The 22108-nt window shown below is 39.5% G+C and overlaps 1 protein-coding gene across 1 annotated transcript; it reads left to right on the top strand.

Moving 5' to 3' along the window:
* The first annotated feature begins 2654 nt into the window (after positions 1–2654).
* On the top strand, positions 2655–22001 carry LOC139940328 (microfibril-associated glycoprotein 4-like). Its single transcript, XM_071936534.1, has 7 exons — positions 2655–2764; positions 4233–4315; positions 6030–6287; positions 19613–19761; positions 20692–20879; positions 21035–21114; positions 21739–22001. Exons 1-7 carry the CDS (start codon positions 2655–2657, stop codon positions 21999–22001), a joined length of 1131 nt encoding a protein of 376 aa, XP_071792635.1.
* Positions 22002–22108: the final 107 nt, after the last annotated feature.

Below are 22108 nucleotides of genomic sequence, written 5' to 3'. Positions count from 1 at the left end.
GCTAACCTTCATAAATAATTATCGTGCGTGCTCAATTAGGCAAGCACTGAAGCAAGTCGTCATCAATTGCGCTGTTTTCTCCATTCTTTCATCCGCGTTGACTTTGCAGCGTTCAGTGTCATGTCGTGTACGCATTGCACATGATGTTCCGTTAAAATTTGATAAAACAGCTTCATTTATAAAAACCTTTGTTTCATGTTTGGTTATTTTCAAATTAATGGCATAACATTGTCATTATAGTCCGAAAATTGCTGTCGAAGAAAAAAATTTTCTTTTCAGCTTTGTACAATCTGGAGCATGTTTTTCACAACTTATTTTCCACATGTAAAAAACATGCTCCAGTTTTCTAAAAGCTATACAATTTATAATTTACAATTTATAATTTATATTGTTAGCAGCATATCGCACATTTTTTCACGTTTGAGGTTCAAGGGATAAACTACCCCCCCCCCCCCTCGTGTTTGCTTTGTTTGAGCAACAAATTATTAAACATTATTATACTTTCATTTAAGCTAGGTATGAGGACTAAGGAAAACGGGATACAAAAATCTATTCCCTTACTTAAATTATCACCACTCGAACTGGCAACCCCATATTATAAATTCTTGTTGTTTTTTTTGCCAGTTTTTCCCAAACATGAAGCAAAGGCCCACTTCGTAAATAAAAAGGTGTGCATATTTTTATTTGATGTTATGATTCATTAATAGTTTGGCGTACAAACTGTGGCATTCTTCAAAAGTGCTACGATACTTTGTTCCCCCAACAATATTTTGAGAAGAAAAACAGCATGATTTTCAAATTTTCAAGAAAAGTTGCTATTTATTACCAAAACAAATGTGAAACATGAATGAAATGAACCAAGCTGTTACAAGCACATCAATAATGAAATCATACGCTTTGTAAATCTTTACTAAAGAACCCGACGGCTCCCGTTCACATGGCAACCGAAGCATCAACAGCTAAAACTCAGACACCGGAGAGACTGCATTCAACCACAGGTAGGCATTGGGTTATATTCACGAGCGATTACACTGTTGCGTTAAGGCTGTGACTGCATAGTAAAATCATATAGTGTATTAGACCAGATCCCCCCCCCCCACAAAAAAAAAAAAAAAAACACTTCGACCGGCATGTTTTAAAAATTTGCCGACGGACGCGACTGATTTTTGGAGCCGTCTGCGGTCGCTAGCGATTTCGTCAGCGACATTTGACGTCAAATTTTGATTGGCGGCAAATTCAAAAATAACAACTCCCAGCTTAACGTAGCTTGCCGTCTCCCCTATTCGTCATAGTGTGAGCCTTTTAGTTTATATGGTGGATACTTTGCAGTAACATATAATGATAATCTCTAAATGAGTTTGGGTGGTTCTGGGGGGAAAACACGTTTGGTTTCAATCAGAAGTTCAAACCAATAACTCTTTTCAGAACCACCCCAACTCACTTAAAGATTATTATAGGTTTTCTCGGTCAATTTCGGAAAATGAGCAGCCAATTTAACCACTAGCCTATTCTTTTTCGCACGAAATCGAATGCTACTACGAAAGGGTCATTCGATTTCATTTTAAGACTAGTCAAATCTACTCTTACGTCATTCGATTTAACAAAATAATCATTCAATTTAACAATTCATCGAAGCTGCATTCAAATTCGAAGGAGTATTTTTGAGGCGTGTGTTTAGTCATTAAATTTCATTTTGAGGCAGTCAATTCTGATATTTGTGCAGTCTTAAAAATGCTTGTTAACTTGTTGTTTCCTTATACGAATAATAAAGGCATGCGGTTAATGTTTTGGCACTCTTGAACATAATATGCCAAGATGTCTGGCACGCCAACAGGTGGTTGGTGAATATTTAAAAAAAAAAAAAAATGGAAAAACATTTTTTTTAAACTTAAAAAAAACATTCAAACACATACAAATGTCAGGTCTTGGTCAGTTAACCATTGAAGGTCTCCCGAAAAAAAATTAAGAAGAAAATAAAGAAGAAAATAACCCGTATGAGCCCAGTCTACTGGAAACATAAAATAAAGAAAATAAATTTTCATTTTTTGAAAGATTGATTGTAGTGTTTAACTCGATTTCGCCTTTTTGAAGGGAGCATTCCATCTTGAACCTGTGAAGGTACGAAACGGTTTGCCTTATACAGTTTATCTGTTTATTCGTATTTCTTTATAGTCGTACTTATTTGAATCCTCGGTGAGCGAAATTGATTGCCTCTTTACGAAATTGAAAATGATTAAATCAGCAAAATCTCTAGTCGAACCAGCTTTGCTAAATTGAATGATGATTGTGTGTCATGAAAAAGAATGAGTGTGCTAGGAACTTGAATGCCTCAAAACGAAATTGAATGACCGAATTCTGAATTTGAAACGCAGTAAAAACCGGAGAGGCAAAATAGCTTTAATTCGAGCGCCTGAAAATTAAATTGGCTGCTCATTTGCCGAATTTGACAGAGAAAACCTATATTACATGGTTGTAAGATAATAATATTGTATATTGTTCATCTTCCCTTTCCCTTTCCTGTCGCATCACTTGCACACAAACCGACTTAAATGAAAAATACTATCCATGCCAACAGTTTAATGATCGTATTTAAAACAATGTTGTCATTATCTAAGCTGATCCAAGACCCAAGGATTGCTGGGACCATTTCCAGAATGGGCAAATATCAAACGGTATCTACACCATCTATGTCAAAGGCAGGTCGGCGGGACTTGATGTTTACTGTCATATGGACAGTCAATCTATTATTGGCGGCGGATGGACGGTACGTGTCACAAAATAAATCACATTAATTCACCAAGTTACGTACACGATAAGTCATAAGGTACGTACACGATAAGTTTGGATTTATCGTGTACGTACACGATAAGTTTGGATTTATCGTGTACGTACACGATGAGTTATTGTGTACGTACACGAAAAGATATACAACAAAAAATTATTCATATTAAAACGGCAATACGCTTCCGTACCAATCAGTATTTTTGCCAGATAATTCTCGATTTCCCCAAATGAAATCTTGGGTATTTCTAATCGTTACTTTTATCTAGCACTTGAATAGACCAATGATTATGAATATATTTTTTATTACACTTGACGAACCTCGTAGTAATTTTACAAATTTATAATGAAAACAGAATTAAAAATTGGTACAATTTTGTTCCTGTATACCATCAATATTTTGGTGAAGATTTAAAGTCTGATTTCTTTAATGTTTGAACCCGAGCTGTGTTTTGAAACTTTTTTTAAACCTTGATTTTCTATTTTCTATTTTCTGTCGTTTTTGACATCACCTGTGGATTTCAAAATTTGATCTTTTCAATTGTTCTTCTGGACAAACATGGAAAATAAATGAGAAAAAAAGTGTAAAAAAAACACAATATACTTTCACGCGCATAATGTTTTTGTTCAAACTTGCAGAAAATCCAGAACCGAGATAGCGGCAACGTTGGGTTTTATCGTGACTGGACCGAGTACAAAACTGGATTTGGAAATCTGAACGGGGAGTTTTGGTTGGGATTGGACAATATTCATCTTTTGACGAGCCAAGATGACTATCAGCTTCGAGTAGTGCTTGCGTTCGATAATAGTGACTGGACTTATGCTGTGTAAGACGTAGTGTTTCATTCCCCATTTTATTGTGACTAAAAGTCAAATGTCAGTATATGGGCTAAAAAGATTGAAAAATCAATCGTAGTTAGTAACAAGTTAAGTGTGATTATTGCAATAATGACAATTTGTCTTGCGATGAATTGTATAGCTTTGAGAAGTCGGCCCCTGGTTACGCGAACTGAGCAATAAAATAATGGATTGAAGGCAAGTAACTTTTTAAGGGACCATCGGCTTCAATTCGCTTGGCTAATAAGGCTACGGAACATAATCAAACAAATGTCTCCAAGGACCGGAGAAGTAAAGGAATAAAATTGCACCAACGGGCATCAAGCATTAATCTCGGGCCCTCGGTCCCTACAAAGGGCTTCTTACGTTACATTTTACGGGAATAAGTTTGTGGTTTGGAGCTTCTTATGATCTTTTTAAACTTCCTCTCAGATTATCATATAAAAAAACGTAGCTCACCTTCATTTATACTTTTGGATTACTGACATTTTCAAGTTGAAAACTGTCCCTCAAAATAAGTTTGTGGCCCCAGCTGGGTTTCTGCACCGGGAGAAGGTGTTTTTTATTTGATTCAAATTGTTTACACAATTTTATATCATTAATAATGCCCGTAGGTACGATGCGTTTCGCGTCACCAACGAGATCAACAACTACACTTTGACGATTGCTGGATTTAAAGGTACTTCAAAAGCAGTGGGTTGAAAAAAATGTTCATTTTTGTCCACGTAGGCCTTCTTCAAAGTTTCTTAGATTCAGGAAGTCGTGTTGAAGCCTTAATACTTTTTCATTTTAAAGTTGAGATAATATGTCTCTATCTAAATAAGTGAAATTAATGATAGTAGGAGAAGGGAAGGGAAGGAAGGATGGGGAGGGGGCAGCAAAGTGAAGGAGGAAGAATAAATAAACTCACATAGATTTTTCAAACACGTTCAGGACACCTAGTCGATGTACAAGCGCGCTTCCCTCATACTATTGCGGACCAACTTTCAAGGAATGTCAACTACTAAAAACCGTTCTTATCAATTTGCTGAAAAGATAAAACAGTAGACGTTCAGCATGTAGGCTAAAGACCATTAACATTGCTCACCAAGACCTTATACCCTTACGAAGATCATGCCGATCACCCGGATCTTAAAAATGTATCAAGTCGGGGTATGATCGCCGTCAAAATAAAGCAATTTGACAATTAAAGACTCCGCCCAACTTTACTGTGTTTCTGACTCGCTGCCAAATTACACCAAGAACAATGCCGACCAAGCGGTTTTCTACTTCGAAATGGTTGCCGACCACAGAGATCTCACCAAGATGCTACCATGCTGCGTGTGCGGTAATGGCGTTCCAACTACGACTTCTCCCCGCTCATTGTAGGTTACGACCAGGCTACACTTATTTGGAACATGTTCAAAATAAGCGTGGGAAGAGCATTGCAGCTTCCCAACGTGGCATGGGCGTCAATCAGGGGGGAAGGGGGGGGGCAGGGGGACATGTCCCCCACCTTTTGGAGGGTGGGGGACACAATATCAAATGTCCCCCCACCTTTTTGACCACCTTTATCATGAAGCCCAAGTTTTGCACTGTGTAAGACGAAACCCTGTGTCCCTATATGGGCATTAATCCTGTGGGTAAAGGATGACACAATATCCCCTCTCTAAATTGGCCCTAGATTGCATCACAGAGCATCTAAAGCCGTAAAGGCTTCTCACACGCATGCTCCATCGTTGACAGATTTGCACCTCCCCCTTGAAAGAGTGGAAGGGACGTGTACCCCACCCCACCCCACCCCAATTTCGAAGGGTGGGGGACACAGTATCAAATGTTCCCTGTGTCCTTTGACCACCTTTATCATGAAAATCGTGTTTTGCACTGTGGAACTGTGGAGCACTGGAACACAATATTCACACAGCTCATTGTTCTGTTTCGTTTGCCATTTAGCCGCTAAATGGCTTAAAGATTGCACCACAGAGCATCTAAAAGCACAAAATTTTCCCGGGCCCTTGAGCGGACCCGGGACCATGTCGTAAAGGTTTCACACTGACGTGCTCACTCTTTGACAGTATTTCCCTCGAAAACCTGGTTCATAGATCCGCACTTGAAGATGCTATCAACCCAAAAGGTTCTACTGCTGCTCACATTTTACAGATGTTCTGTTCCGTTCTGTATGCCTCTTATCGGCCTAAGATTGCACCACACAGCATCTAGAATGCAAAAAAAAAGATGTCGGGCCCTTCACGTGAGCTCACTCTTCGACAGATTTTCCCCCTAAAACTTGGTTCAAAAAGCTAAGGACATTCTCGTATTTGCTGTTTGAAGTCTTACAATGGAAGTCTAACACAGATTTACGCCGAGGCTATCGGATTATAAACAACAATAGTCTTACTACCCATCCTTTAAAATTATTGTCTTATTTCCAGGTGACTCGATGATAGAGCACAATGGAATGCCATGGTCAACATATGACAATGACAACGACAATGCCGAGGGCAACTGCGCAGAGATCTACCATGGAGCTTGGTGGTACAACGATTGCCAAACCTCCAACTTAAACGGGCCCTATCGGAGTTACAGATACTTGGGTATCAATGAAAAAGGGATAACTTGGGAAAGTTGGACTGGAACTGATGAGTCATTGAGAGATGTGGACATGAAAATAATACCTCTGCGTGCTGCTGGTAATTAACACAAAACATTAATTAAAGTACGGTTTACTTTTCAAGCGAACTTAAAATGTCCCTGTCTCAAAAACACAGGTAAATATCGTAGAAACAAAAATGAACCTGTAGTGTGATCACAATTCAAGTTGTATAATTTTGTACCACTTAAATGTCAATGTATAAGGGTCAATTTGTTTTGCCCAGGCTCTGCCGAAAGTAAAGTAGTTGAAAGTATTGTTGAACATATTAAACAAAAATATCTGCACCCAAAGGTTTTTTGTCTTGGTTATTTAATCCAAGGCAGTCGTGTTAATTGCACCTTTTAAACCTATCACAACATCACGCTTTAAAACACACTTTAGGTAGTTTCAAGATTGTGTTGTTTTAGTTTAAATGCTTACATTTGTGCCACCTTGCTAGAACTTTCACACTACTTGTATTTCACAGCGGCACACTTGATTTATTATCTTGCAGTGTAACATTCCATATTATAAATTCAATTAAAACACACCTCTTGCTTGTTCTGTATACTGGTTGGCTGACACGCGGTCACGTGGGATGAACTCATATAGTCTATTGATCGCACGCGCGTGTTTACGGGAATAGTGCCCGCCAGGCACTAGTCTTTGAAAATAGTGCCCGGTTACATCGCCCTCCCTTGACTAGAACCGTGAACAGCAACTACAAAACATCCTTTCTTCTCACGATTCCTGTTCTTATTTCACATTTTAAGACCGAGCTGTGGTATAAAACACATATTGACTGCGTAATTCGGTAACTAGTGTACGGCTATTACCCCTCGGGCCTGTGAGTGACCAGTAGATGGGTCAGTTTACACCAATGCCATTGACCTTTTTCCCTCGGCCTTCGGTCGCTCTTCTGGTCTCTCAAAGTCCCTCGTGGGAATAGACGTACACTAGTTACCTCATTGCCAGTCAATAATGTGTATACTAGTGTATATCCTTCAATTTCGAGATACTAAGTGATGTTGGCTAAAACACACGAATTGTACATTGCGCATTTCACTGACCTAGTATTCCATACCACCTCTTTCTGTTTAACAAAGATGTTTTTTTTTCAGTGAATCCATTGTAAATAATTGTTGTCAATTGTTGCCTTATACTAAAAAAGTAGGACTTGATCGCAACATTCTTTTAAATTGTTTAAAATGATAATAGTCTGTTCGTGCTTTCTATGGAACATTGTGTGTATATTAATTTGGTGATGCATTGCGCTATTAATTGCAGTACAATCATTCCCACCTAGCATCACTACAAAGGATGTTGTACAATTCGTCAGCCCATGATATGCCAGACCGGTGGGGGCCGAGCAAAACGTTCACATCTGAATAACAAAACCAACGGCATGGACAACACGTTATTATGTAGGCCTATAGCTCATCTGCCCTAGGTTTTGTACAGAACACTATTTTTGATAACGTCTGTTCACTCTAAAAAATAATTGATAAACATTGGGTAAAATTCTTACCCTTTTGGTATTAAAAGGCGTGCATGGTCGTTGATTTTTATGTAAAATTGTTGCACAACATCAAAAGTGTAGAAAGGTGAAAATACTACTCAACGTTGTGTAATTTTTAATACCTACATGTGTTGGGTAAGAAGTTTACCTATATGACGACGATGTACCCTTTTTACTCCAATATTGAGTAAACGTTTTCAACCTTCATTTAACCCAGGTGTTGTTGTAATTAATTATTTAATTTAATAAAACAACATGTTTTAGCTGAAACGACATGTTTTATTAATCTGTTTAAGATGTGTACTTTGCCTCATAAAGATAAATTCACATTCGAAAATTATTCCTTCTTGCCAACGGACGACAAATGTTGTGATTGACGTCAACTGAGTATTTGAAGACACCATTTTCTCAAATAAGCTTCGAACCCCCTTTAAACACCCCCTCTCCCCTGAAAAAAAAAACGTTTTCCCTGATAAAATGCAAGAAACATAACTCCTGTGCACCTGAAAATGAAACGTATGACATGGCGACGTTGCACCACAACCCCGACCCCTCATCCCACAAAATCACTAGAAACCGACCTACTTGTTTAAAGCTGCAGTATGATACCTTGCACTTGAAGCTAAGGAAGCTGAGTAGCAGTAGCAACACGATAACGCGATCCTTACTACGAACAACAAAGCGCTCGCTTCACCATTCAGCTTGTAATTGGCAGCTAGACGAAATAATCGATTATTTACTGAATGAGGACTGTTTATGTTGCTAATAGTGTCTTCAGTCAACAACTTCAGCGTTAAGAGTGAACAGACAACTTTTGTTGTTGCTCGTAGCCAATATTTCCTTCGTCATTATTATAATAATAACAATAAACGTATTTATAACGCGCCTTTCCCAAAGGATACAAAGCGCCAATTATTTCCACTGCATGGTGAGTGGGACGACGATTTTGAAACTATGAGACCTAATCCTTAGCACACCATGTAGTGGTATACATGGTGCTACGGCGCATACAGCAGCCACAGCCAGGAACTGCGGGGCGAACCCCTTCTCTTTTCGATAGGTGCACTGGGTTCTTTTACATGCGTTACACAACACATGGGACCAACGGCTTTACGTCCCATCCGAAGGACGAAGCAATGGTTAAGTGTCTTGCTTAAGGACACAAGTATGACGGCTGGGGATTCGAACCCACACTCTGCGCTGATCAGAAACACCAGAGTTTGAATTCGGTGCTCTTAACCGCTCGGCCACGACACTTTAACCGCTCGGCCACGATGTTTTCATCAAAGTCATTCTTTATTAAAGGCCGACTGCTGCTCCAAACAGCAACATTCTTATTTCTAAAAACAATTATGTATCTCCGTAAAAAAAAAAAAACCAAGACCCGTTTAAAAAAAAATCACAATACTCAAAGAGAAATAACGACCCTTCAGAACAAGTAACCAGTTTTAATTTCTGACTGGAGTATCAGAGGGTGATAGATTGGCTGTAACCAGCCGTTAACACGAAATCAGTTTATTGCGATCTTCAGTGCGTCAGTAGTTGGTTCATAACTGGTTTAGTGGGCTTCACTTACAAAACGTTGCATTTCAAGTCAGTCGTTTTTTTCGAGAAGTTTCGTGACGGAGTTGATGACGCTAAATTGTTTTGATAACTCTTTTTTGTTTTTCTAATCGACAAATTAAATATTACATGGAGTTGTTACCAAAATGAACTTCTATCAGATTTCACACTCGTTTGGAATTTGTGTTCTTGCTGTTTTTCTAAGCTTGTACTTTCTAACTCAGTCTCACGCTGAAGTACTCTCGCGTTCCTCTGGATTTTCCCAATCCGCTGGATCAAACATTGCTCTTAAAAACCATCTACTTCGGAGTGTAAAACGAGTTAAATCGCCTGCAAGATGCTTGGCCAACTGCCTCCGCGAACCGGAATGTTTGGCCGTGAATTACAAGGATCTATCGGGTATATGCGAGCTGATTGATGGTACGAAGACCGAGTACCCCGGAGATGTAAAGGAGGAGTCTGGATGGATGTACTACGAGCTGGAGACCAAGGTAAAATTAAAGGAACACGTTGCCTTGGATCGGTTGAGTTGGTCTTTGAAAAGCGTTTGTAACCGTTTGTGATTAGAAAGATTAAAGTAGAACATAATGATCCACACAAGTATCGATCCATTTTCCTCGTCGACTAACATGGTCGGTCATTTATGGAAGTCAAGTTTTTGACTCCCATAAATGGCCGACCGTGTTAGTTCGCAAAGTTAAAGAAAAACCACGCAATTTCGAGACAAATTTGTGTGGATCATTGTATTCTACTCTTAAATCATCTTTCTAACCATATGCATTTTATAACAAACGGTTATAATCGCTTTTCAAAGACCAACTCGACAGAACCAAGGGAACGTGTTCCTTTCATAATTTTATCAAAGATTGTTTTTTTTATATATATATATACTAGCCCATTTCCCCTCTCCCTCTCTGTCCCCCCCCCCTTCTGGATGTCTCTATGTGCTGTATCTGTTTTCATCAGTTGTTTACAATGTATGTGACACATTTGATTGAACCTGAACTGATATTCCATAATTAGACCGAAGACAATATAAACCATAAGGTCTACACACACACTTTGAAAAAACTTCAAGGTAAGTGTCGGTTCACATGGGACATGACCGTTTTCAAAGTCAGGATGAACCAGAATGTGATTATCAAATGTTAAGTAGATTTTAACTTTTTAACATTGATATCGACATTGGTCAGGCCCCACAATATCCAGATCTGGTTCAACATACCCGCTAGTATTACATTGGAGTCTGGGCAAAACAACTTTAGATAACGTCATCTAACGTCTGTTTTTTGTATAAAGGCTGCCCATGTGAAATGATCGCAACAACCTACTTTTAATAATATGTTAAAACAAATCATTTCTACAAGATTATAATAAAAACCTGTGTATTTGGCTTGTTTTCATTACGATATAATTACGATAATTTCCAACTCATAAATACCTCAGACAGTTTCGCTATTCCTATTGGTGGAGAGCGCGTCACGTGGGTGTGTATAAACCTTTGTTTATGACCAGTAAAAAGTGTTGATACATGGGCGTGACACACGAGTTTGCACCTGTGCTTATAAAACAGTTTCTTCATTCATTGGTCGAGAGCAACGGCTGAAGCAGTTGTGCCACATCACGCGATACGCGCGACGCGCACAGCATTCCCTTATAAGGAGTTGTTTACCCGAGGGCCTTGACTGGGCCTTACCATTTCATAGCAGGAGGGATGTTGTGTTGAAAAAAATCAATGAACAATTATAATTTTTCATTTATTTTACTTTTTGACCGTAAGTTGATGTTTTTTGACCGAAAAGGTATTTATGAATGGGAATCAAAGTGTGTTGAATCGGTTTTCAACTAGTGGTTTAAACCCGCCGAGGCCAGGTTCTTGATAACTTGCCTCGACTTCGTCTCGGTAAAATTATCAAGAACCAGGCCTCGTTGGGATTAAACCACTAGTTGAAAACCTCTTCACCACACATTGATTCCCTTATTTCACACAACAATTTGTTGTATTTTCAACTTCATACCCATTTTCCTTATACTCGTGTTTGTGCGGACACCCCTTCATGCAAAATGGTTGAATCCAAAGTCTTTCTTTCTGTCCGCAACAATCGGCGCTGTCTAGATGCATTTCAAATCCAACCCCGTTTCTCATTGTCAAGTTCATCACCGATGTCAATCAACAGTCAGTTTCATTTTATCCAATTTATACGGTCAAGGATTTAATACCATTTCATTGTCCACCTCTTACGATCAAAAAAGTGGTGAATTTTGTAATAAGAAACTGCCATTTTGGTGTCAAAAACTGAGTGTTTCGTAATCATAAAGTCAAATAATTCAGCCGTTTGGATTATAGGTACTCTTATATGCTCAGAACATGTTCAACAAAAGCCCACTTGTAGGCTTATAAATTTTAATTATGGTAAATAACTGTCAGTAGCTCCACATTAATGAGTTTATTAGAAACTAATCACCATGGTAAAAAAGTAAGAGTTTTTATAAAATAAGTTATTAGGGTCAAAGATGGAGTAAGGTTTGTTATATGGTCACAGTTTGTACCTTTATAGGCAGTGGACGCTATTGGTAATTACTCAAAATTATTATCGGCAGTAAACCTCACTTGGTAACGAGTAATGGGGAGAGGTTGATAGTATAAGACATTGTGAGAAACGGCTCCCTCTGAAGTGATAGTTTCCTAGAAAGAAGTTATTTTCCACGAATTCGATTTCGAGACCTCAAGTTTAGAATTTGAGGTCTTGAAATCAAGCATGTGTGACAAGGGTGTTTTTTCTTTCATATAGTTATCTCACAATTCCGATGACCAATCGAGCTCAAATTTTCACAGGTTTGTTATTTTATGCATATGTTGAGATACACCAAGTGAGAAGACTGGTCTTTGAAATTGCCAATAGTGTCCAGTGTATTTAAACCTGTAGCCGAGCCAGCGTGTGTATTTGCTGAGCCATATCTTCCTTTCTGAAACCTTCCCCACCTGTGTGCTTTGATAATGGCGCGCTTGATTCCTTTCAAGACGTGGTCATGCTTGAGAAATTATATAGTATGACTGGTTACGCGTGCCATAGCCGCACCCTCTTTCGATTTTGGGAAGCTCGGGACGGGATGCTGACCTGTGCATACCTCGGGGATGTGATGTTCACTGCTTCTAACTGACGGCGCTACTGGCTGGATGGGAGTTCTTTGGGCGTGGTACTGAGGGTCTTGGACTACCTTTAGCTGTAATGTGCTCCGGTGGTGAGCGCAGGACTCCCCGTTCCCGAGCACCCCTGGGTCGATTGAGCACGAAAACTGGTTCGGCCTTGCCTTGATTTATGCTGTATCTAACTTCATTTTGTCATCACTCTTTGTAAGCTTTGATTTTGTAAATAAATTACTTAAAGACACAGGACACTATTGGACACTATTGGTAGTTGTCAAAGATCAGTCTTTTCACTTGGTGTATCTCAACATACGCATAAAATAACAAACTTGTGAGAATTTGAGCTCAATCGGTCGTCGAAGTTGCGTGATAATAATGAAAGAAAAAAACACTCTTATCACACGAAGTTGTGTGCTTTCAGATGCTTGATTTCGAGACCTCAGACTCTAAATCTAAGGTCTCGAAATCAAAATCGTGGAAAATAACTTCTTTCTCGAAAACTACGTCACTTCAGAGGGAGCCGTTTCTCACAATGTTTTCAATCTTTCTTTATAACTATTCCTAAAATGTTAAGCATTATGCATGCAGGTGTAGAGGTTGAAATTGTGAATGGGAGCTGAGAAAGATTAGTACGGTTATTGTGAAATGCGCTATATTATATATGTACTATGCCAACAAGAACCAAAAGACAGCGGCCCTGAACAAGGTGGTATACATCACTTGCTCTTTATGGTTTTTTTTCTTTTTCTGACAGACAAAGGCAGCTCCTGTTCTCATGGTAACCGAGGCATCGACAACAAGAACTCAGACACAGGTCAGAACTCAGTCAGGGTGACTCAGGGACGTGGTTATCATAAGTTTAGAAAATTTAAACTTTGAAACATTGGTACAGAAAATGGTCAGGCCCAACAAAACACAGAAACGGTTCATCTTACCCAATTGTTACAGATGAGTCTAGGCAAAAAAACGATAACTTCATCTAGCGTCTATTTTTTATACAGTTTTTTATATACCTCATATATAGAATCCTGGTATTGATTGGCTGGTATTTTCCCGCTTCTTTCTGGATCCTTCCCTTAATCCCTTTCCCCTCTCTTTTTCTATAAATGGATATGTATTTGTTTGTACTTGTTTTATGCCTCTGAAGAAGGTCCGGTTTGGATCGAAAGCTAAGGCCACCTACCCTGTTCATTATATTATTTCATATATAGAATCCTCTAATATGACTGGTCAAAAACGGAGACATGGAAATAGCTGTGCCCCCTTTTTCTTCCAAGATGACGTCATATTTTATTATCACTCTACTGTGCCCGTTCTGAAAGTAAAGGTTGCAAATAATGTACGACTAGCGTTCCGTGTCACGACGCGACCTTTCTTCACTGTAGTCAGTGTTGCCGGTTAGAAGAATCTTTAATCGGTATACAAAAGAAATAGTGACTTAAAATAATCGGGGCACGGTAAAAACTATAGGCCCTCGGTGATGTCAAAACCATGACTATGCATACCCTCAGCTTTGCTTTGGGCATAGTCATGGTTTTGACATCACCTTGGGCCTATAATTTTAACTGTGCCCCTCATAGCAGTCAATAATTCCATAATAATGTCGCCCATGTGAAATGATTGCAACAACCTATTTTTAACATTTTTTCATTTCTACACAAGAAACTATAATATAATCTGTGTATTTGGCATGTTTCCATGACGATATAATTACGATAATACCAATGTCATAAAATATTATCTTATGTTTGACTCATGCTTGTGGATTTCACACAACAATTTGACGTATCTTCAACTTCGTACCCATTTTCCGTATACTCGTGTTGTTGCGGACACCTCTTAATGCAAATGGTTTTATCCAAGGTCTTTCTCTTTCAGCAACAATCGGTGATGTTCAAATGCATTTTTAATCCAATCCCGTTTCTCATTGACACATTCATAACGGGTATCAATCAAAAGTCGGTTTCATTTAATCCATTTTGCAAGGCCAGGGATTTGATACTATTTCATTGTCAACCTCTTAGAGTAAAAAAAACGCGGTGAATTGTGTAATAAGAAACTGCCATTTTGAATTTTGGTTTCAAAAACTGAGTATTTCGTAATCAAAAAGTAACATTATTCAGCCGTTTAAATAACAAAATAGGTACGTTTAAAAACATTTTAAGAACATGTTCAACGAAAGCCCACTTTTCAGGGGTTTAAATTTAATTAAGGTAATTTTTTTGAAAACGCGAAGAGGGTTTGACGTTCTTTCGAAAATACCGATACAGTTTTTAAGCTGTGGTCTCAGCAAGTAAACACTATTTCTATAGTTTTAAGCTTCATCCCTGCGAGGGTAGAGGTTGATAACGTGTATGAAACGACCTAGGAGCGCCACGGCAACTCGAGGCTGTATACTCACCAGGAAGCTGAGAAAGATTAAAGGGGTGGCCGAACGAGCAGCTAGCTAGGGCACTCCCATCAGCGCATTGATACATTTTTTTGAAATGCGCTATAAGAATTTGTTGTTGTTATCATTGTGCCGACACGAACCAATCGACGGCACTATGATAGCGGCCCATGGTACATTACTTGCTCTTTGTTTTTTTCTTCTTCTGACAGACACAAACAGCTCCTGTTCTTATGGCGACCGAAGCATCAACAACAAGAACTCAGACACAGGTCAGAACTTAGTCAGGGTGACTCAGACGTGGTTATCAATAGTACAATTTGACCCAGTTCTGGGTAGGCTGTTGACAGTATCAAGTATGGTATGAGAAAGAATTCCCAAAACATTTTAATAACGAGACCATTTCATGCATGAATCGCTTATCAAATTCATTATAAGGGTTTGGTGTCCGTTCGCGAATGCTGCAGCCGGAGATGTGGTTGGTACCCGTTGTCACCTCACTATAAACGCGAAGGGATTCGACGTTCTTTTGAAAAAACCGAGACAGACTCTGAAACGTGTACATGTATTTTTATTCTAACTATTCCTAAATCTTTAAGCATTGTGGTGAAACCAACAAATCGACTGCACTATAGACGATGTGACCTCTGACGTCACACGAAAACCATAACATGATTCGCGCGCATACCGCCGGGCAAAACCTTGTGTTTTGGCAGCCAGCTAGAAAGTGTATGCAATCTTACTATGACTGCGCAACTCAGTGCCCGGCGAAACATGACGTATATAGTGTTTTGTCAACAGAGGGCGGTTTGAATGTAAACATAGGTCACATCGTCTATACCTTTAAGGATAGCGGCCCCGAATAATGTTGTACTACACTTGCTCTGTTTCCCCTTTTTTTTCCTGGCAGACAAAGGCAGTTCCTGTTCTTACCGAAGCATCAATAACTCAGCCACAGGTAATAACTCAGGTAAGATCTATATTCATGATCGGTTGCGCCTGTATAAGAGAAACTATGTAAAACGGCAAATTATGCGTTGATCCATCTTTCGGGGGGGGGGGGCTTACCCTAAAGTATTTTAGAGCTGAGGGTGGGCGTCTGATGTGTTTTATAGTGTATAGTGGCCATGCAAACTGATGGCAACAACCTCTATGTTTAATGTGTTATATAGTTAACGTTAAAGTTTGGAACTTGCATGAACGGACAATTAAAAAAAAATGATCTTAGTATTTGCTATGTTATCAATTTCATATAACATCCAGAATTCATATGTCTAATTAATTGACCTATGTTGATGATTTCGCACAATAATTTAATTTATTTTCAATTGGCGAGCTGATTCGTACCCATTGGCCTTACACTCGTCTTCTTGCAGACACCCCTCCATGCAAATTGTTTCTTCTAAGAGCTTAACTTTCTTCCGCAACAATCGGTGCTGTTTAGATGCATTTCAAGTCCCGTTGTGGCGGTTTCAACTTTCCGCCGTGTTCAGTTTTCCGAATGGCCAAAATTAGATAACATTACGTCATGCGACGCCTGCGCACAGCAAGCGAAAGTAGTCGATTGTTAGTGCCGTACAGAGTCCCGGAAAACTGAACACGGCGGAAGACTGAAACCGCCACACTGGTTCTCATTCTCAGATTCATACCGGGTGTCAATTAAAAGTCAGTTTCATTTTATCCAATTTATAAGGCCAAGGACTATTTAATTGTCCACCTCTGTAGAGCAAACCCCCATGCATGAATCGTGTGTCAGATTCCTGAGGGCTGGTGTCCGTTCGCGAGTGCTGCGGCCGGAGAAGTGGTTGGTACCCGCTGTCTCTTTGCTAAAATAGCGAAGGGATTCGACGTTCTTTCGGAAATACCCAGACAGTTTTTAGCTGTGTTCTCAGCAAGTAGACACTGAAACTTTCACATGTGATTTTTGTTCTATCCTTCTTAATCAATATTTCAAAAACATAAAGCACTATGCCACAGTGGTTTAAGACCCAGACATCAGGTCCGATTTTTTTTTCTGAAATAACTACATATCTTTGGTGACTTGAACAAGAAGAACTAATTTGTTGATGAATTTTTATTTTTTTGAAATTTATTACCCTGGTTTTTTAAGGAATTGTAGTTTGTATATTGTGACATACGTTTATATTCAGCAAAAATCACAAACCCTTATGTTAAAAAAAATACCTGGGTAGGCATATACAAATTGTTTGAGAAAACAAATATTGTTTTTAAATTACCTGTATAAGTGACCTTTCGCACTGTAGAAAATTAAATACGGACCGAAGTTTTAATGATACGGCAAAAATGCTTTGAAATCTTCGACTAAAATGTCAAAAAATGCTACTTATAAAAAAAAATACCGCCACACATCTTTAAAATAAGCCATTAAGGGCCTGGACGAAATGCTAAAAATATGTAATAGATTAGTAAATTAACCATTCGTTGTGGCTAGAAATTCACGGTAAATTAGCGAAAATTAGTTTTTACTCCTGATAATGAGAATTTTCAAAAAAGCAATTGTTTACATCGCAAAATTAAGGAAAATAAACAAAAATCAAAACGTTAGATATTTTCCCAATCGGCCACCAACGGCCAACATATTTTTTGTATTTGTTTCCATAAAATGATAGAGTGACTACTTAGCTTTGAAAAGAAAATAGCGGCGAAATCCCGCCAGATCGCCTTCACTCCCCAAAACTAAGTTTTCAGAATGCTGTTTTTAACCAAAAACATCGTGTACATAGACCTTTTCGCAAATACTGGGGCGCGCGCGTAAAGCTTGGAATTAGGTGCATTGTGGTCCAGCTGGTATCCAAATTTGATCCATATCTATCCCACAATGCACCTCATTCAACAGTCTGCGCTTGCGCATTGGTATTTGCGATAAGGTCTATTAACGTTACACACAGAAGATATAGCGCCCTCTGTTGACTTCAAAACCACATTATAAAAATTGTCACAATAGTTCGTGAATCACGACACGGATTGATAAATTGTGGATTATTCTTATGGACAACCACGTTTTATCTACCTAAAGATGACATTGAGACATGCTTGAGATATTATAAAGGTATTTTGACCGATTATAAAGGTATTTCGACCGATAATTGTACAGAAACTTGTCGATGTCGGGGTCACATATGGTTTTAAACCACTGTGTATGCCGACACAAACCATTCTATGGCATTATACCTCTAAAGATAGCTGCCGCCAATGAGGTGGTACATCACATGCTCTGTGTTTTTTTTCTGACAGACAAAGGCAGCTCCTGTTCTCATGGTAACCGAAGCGTCAACAACTAGAACTCAGACACAGGAGACACTGCCCTCAACTACTGGTAGGTCTTCGATTATAAACACACAGTGATACTTGGCATCATACGCGAAACGGCGCCTAGGCCTTTTAAATCGTCGAAAACAATGATAACTCCGAAAGTTGGGTGTATGCTTTTAGCTTGCAATTACTACAATTAAGGAAGTGCGGGGATTTGCGATTCCGAAAACGGCCCAAATCAAACCGCTGCCGTTTTTTAAATGACGGCATATGCTCGGCCTCCGGTCTCCCAGGGAAATCTGCCACCTAAAGATTCTGCCCGTACCCCCCCCCCCCCTCATATTAGGGAGCTTTCGTATTGTGACGGTATGAGCGAGGAGACGGTAAAACATTTGAAGCGTATTTATTTTCCCAGGGAAGGTGAGACCACTCAGCATTAGGTGGTGTGTTTTACCAACTTTTTCACGTGCTCCATACACTCAGTGGGGGTGTGAACAAAGACGGAATATGGAGCTGGAATGGATACACAGAATATTATATGTACTTGTATGAAATACGCAAGTAGAGAGTATTCTTGACACACTTGGTTGGTTGCACCTATGTGAGAAAGAAGACGAACACACGCCCATTTATGCTTTGTGACCTCATCTTTCCCGGTGAAAAAAACACACGATAAGGGACTATTGATTATAATAGAGATCAGTGTTTAGTGAGCAGCAAAATCGGTCGGCGCATGCGACAAACTGAATTTCTCTCCGTCTTGCAGAGTTTGGAAACGATTTGGGGGTAAAACAAAGTTCGGTCTGTACGCACGACCGAATGGCGTCATTTGTACACGTTGTTATGATTTTTAATCACTGCACTGAACGAGTCACTATTAGACTTGATTCAAGTCCCGTTCTCGAGCAAGAAGTCCCGTATCATATCCGACATCAAAATGTTGCTATCGTGGTCACGAGAATGGCCAGGCGTAGGCACAGGTTGGGTTATGCCAGCGGCGAAAAGTGGGACTGGAAGTAAAAGGACCCTCACGGAACTTGAGTCAAGTCTATGTCACCTTCCGGTCCAAAACATACAGGGTGGGAGTGCTCGGACGTGAGCATCTGGACTAACGCGTTATGCTACCTTCCGTCTTGTGTGCTATCGTCCCGAAATCGAAAGCTCCCTTTTGGGTTTAACATGGGTTGAAGAAGAAAGATGGCGCTTTCAGAATTTTTGTTATCATAGTTTGGCGTAATGGGGGTCAAAATCTCCTGCAACATCAGCTCGTGTGCACCGCCAGCTTGAGTCGAGCCAACGAGCCCAGACTCGACCGCAAAAAAATGTAGTTGGTATAAAAAGCTGGAAAATTCAGCTTCCCTTTTTTATAGCTTAATCTTGTTTACAAATATTATATGGCTTTTATTCTTCTCCGAAACTCTTCTCCTGTCCACTTTGCCATGTTCTTAGACAATTTATGTTTAATCGTTTTGTTTGTTTGCCCCTCATCAGCCGATCCAAGACCCAATGATTGCTGGGACCATTTCCAGAATGGGCAAAGATCAAACGGTATCTACACCATCTTTCTCAAAGGCAAGACGGTGGGAGTTGATGTGTACTGTCATATGGACAGTCAATCCTTTAGTGGCGGCGGATGGACGGTACGTGTCACACAAAAAACTCATATTTTAAACAATAATATTCTTGCCAAAGGAATTCACACTTCTCTTGAAAACAAAGTCCTGTACTGGTGAGCCGAGTTTGTTGTGAAGCGAAGTGCACAACTTGAACATTTCTATCCGTTTGTTATCAATGAAACACCAACTGGTCATCTGGATTTAAAGTCACCTGGAAGTGGTATTTTGTCAAGATCAAGCTTTTGTCACTTAAATATGCGTTTTGATGAGTAGAATATGAACAAACAATTAACTAAGGTTCTAAAAATTTAGTTTCCATTGTATTAACAAATTTAAAAGTAGGCCCGACCGGAGAGGGCGCTGTTCGTGACGTCAATCGAGGCGCGATATTTGAAGCACGGCCTCTCGAAGTGTTTGCTGCACAGCGCTGGAAAAGACGTCGGACCGGACCACTTTGCAAACTGACCCCGCTGCCTCAAGCAGCAATACATCAGCAGCAATACACGTGGTCGACAGGGGTAGGCGGAGTCACCCCAAGCAACTTTATATATTTTTTTTAACATATAATTCGTTACAAACAATTACTCAAAAATATTATTTTATTGTTCATTAACATATACTCTAATGTTTTGAAAAAAAAATCTATTTCCAAGTGACTTAAAGCTCCGTGGGGAGTATACAACAGGGCCTAATTTTCATGGCTCTGTACGCTTACAGGCTAGCGCAGAAATTCGGCGCTTGTACGTAAGCGGGGAATCCTGATCGTAGCGCAGAGGTAAACAGAGCCATGAAATTGGGCCCAGGTCGGCAGGTACCGACTTTGCCCGTTAATAAAGTAAACATCTTTAGCCGAATGACACAATACAAAGCGTTCTGACAGGGATTCGAACCCGGTCATGAAACCACTCTGCACAAAGCCAGTTTTCTTACTCATATTTTGCTTCGATCTTGCAGAAAATCCAGAACCGAGATAGCGGCAACGTTGAGTTTTATCGTGACTGGACCGAGTACAAAACTGGATTTGGGAATCTGAACGGGGAGTTTTGGTTGGGATTGGAGAATATTCATCTTTTGACAAGCCAAGATGACTATCAGCTTCGAGTAGTGCTTGCGTTCGATAATAGTGACTGGACATATGCTGTGTAAGACGTAGGGTTTTTATTGACTATAGATTTTCTTCTTTTTTAAATGAACTAAAAAGTGAAGTCTTTTTTAGCAAGATTTACACTTCATCTGTAAATGAGGTATGCTGTTCAATTGAGATTTTTATGAGTATAAATCGTTTTCTCTCTTTTAGGTACGATAGTTTTCATGTATCTGACGAGAAGGACAATTACACCTTGACGATTGGTACATTTACCGGTAGAATTGCAGCAGGTATTGGTTTATTTATGTATTTCAACTGGTAAACTCTAACTTAAAGGCCAACTTGACAACAAGAACTATCGAACAAGAATTCTGTCGAATTCGGTGTCAACGCTATAAGCGCATGATTGAAAACGACCAACAGAAAAACTGACTTTATATCCTAAATTTGATACAAGCGCGAATTCTGCACGTAATACAAAGGACACGGTTTCTTCTTATTTGGCGCTTTGGGCTACATTGGCGATTTTGGTTACAAAGGCGTTTTTGGTGGAATGAATCCCACGCTTCGCATTCCACACTCGCATAACCCCCTTACTATTCGCTGATAGATAACTTTGTCGAAGTTGCGAGATAATAATGAGAGAAAGAAACACCCTGGTCACACGAAGTTGCGAGACCTCAAAGTCTAATTCTGAGGTCTCGAAATCAAATTCGTGGAAAATTACTTCTTTCTCGAAAACTACGTTACCTCCGAGGGAGCCGTTTCTCACAATGTTTTATACTATCAACCTCTCCCCAATACTCGTTACCAAGTGAGGTTTTGTGCTAAAAAAATATTTTGAGTAATAACCAATAGTGTCTACTGCATTTAAACTAACAAACCTGTCGCTGTTTATTTGTGCTTTTTTTCAGGTGACTCGATGATAGAGCACAATGGAATGCCATGGTCAACGTATGACAATGACAACGACAATGGCGAGGGCAACTGCGCAGAGATCTATCATGGAGCTTGGTGGTACAACGATTGCCAAACCTCCAACTTAAACGGGCCCTACCAGAGTTACAGATACTTGGGTAGCAATGAAAACGGGATAACTTGGGAAAGTTGGACTGGAACTGATGAGTCATTGGGAGATGTGGACATGAAAATAAGACCTCTGCGTGCTGGTAATTAACACAAAATATTCTTCCTGCCTTTAACATTATTTTCCTCTTTTTGTGCCACATTAAAAAAGATATACTTATTAGGATTTTGTGTTTGTTTGCCCCTCAACAGCTCTTC

The sequence above is a fragment of the Asterias amurensis genome, chromosome 8 (assembly GCF_032118995.1).
Source record: "Asterias amurensis chromosome 8, ASM3211899v1".
NCBI classification, from domain to species: Eukaryota; Metazoa; Echinodermata; class Asteroidea; order Forcipulatida; family Asteriidae; genus Asterias; species Asterias amurensis.
The sequence above is the reverse complement of the archived record's forward strand: the minus strand, read 5'-3'. Positions and strand labels throughout refer to the sequence as shown.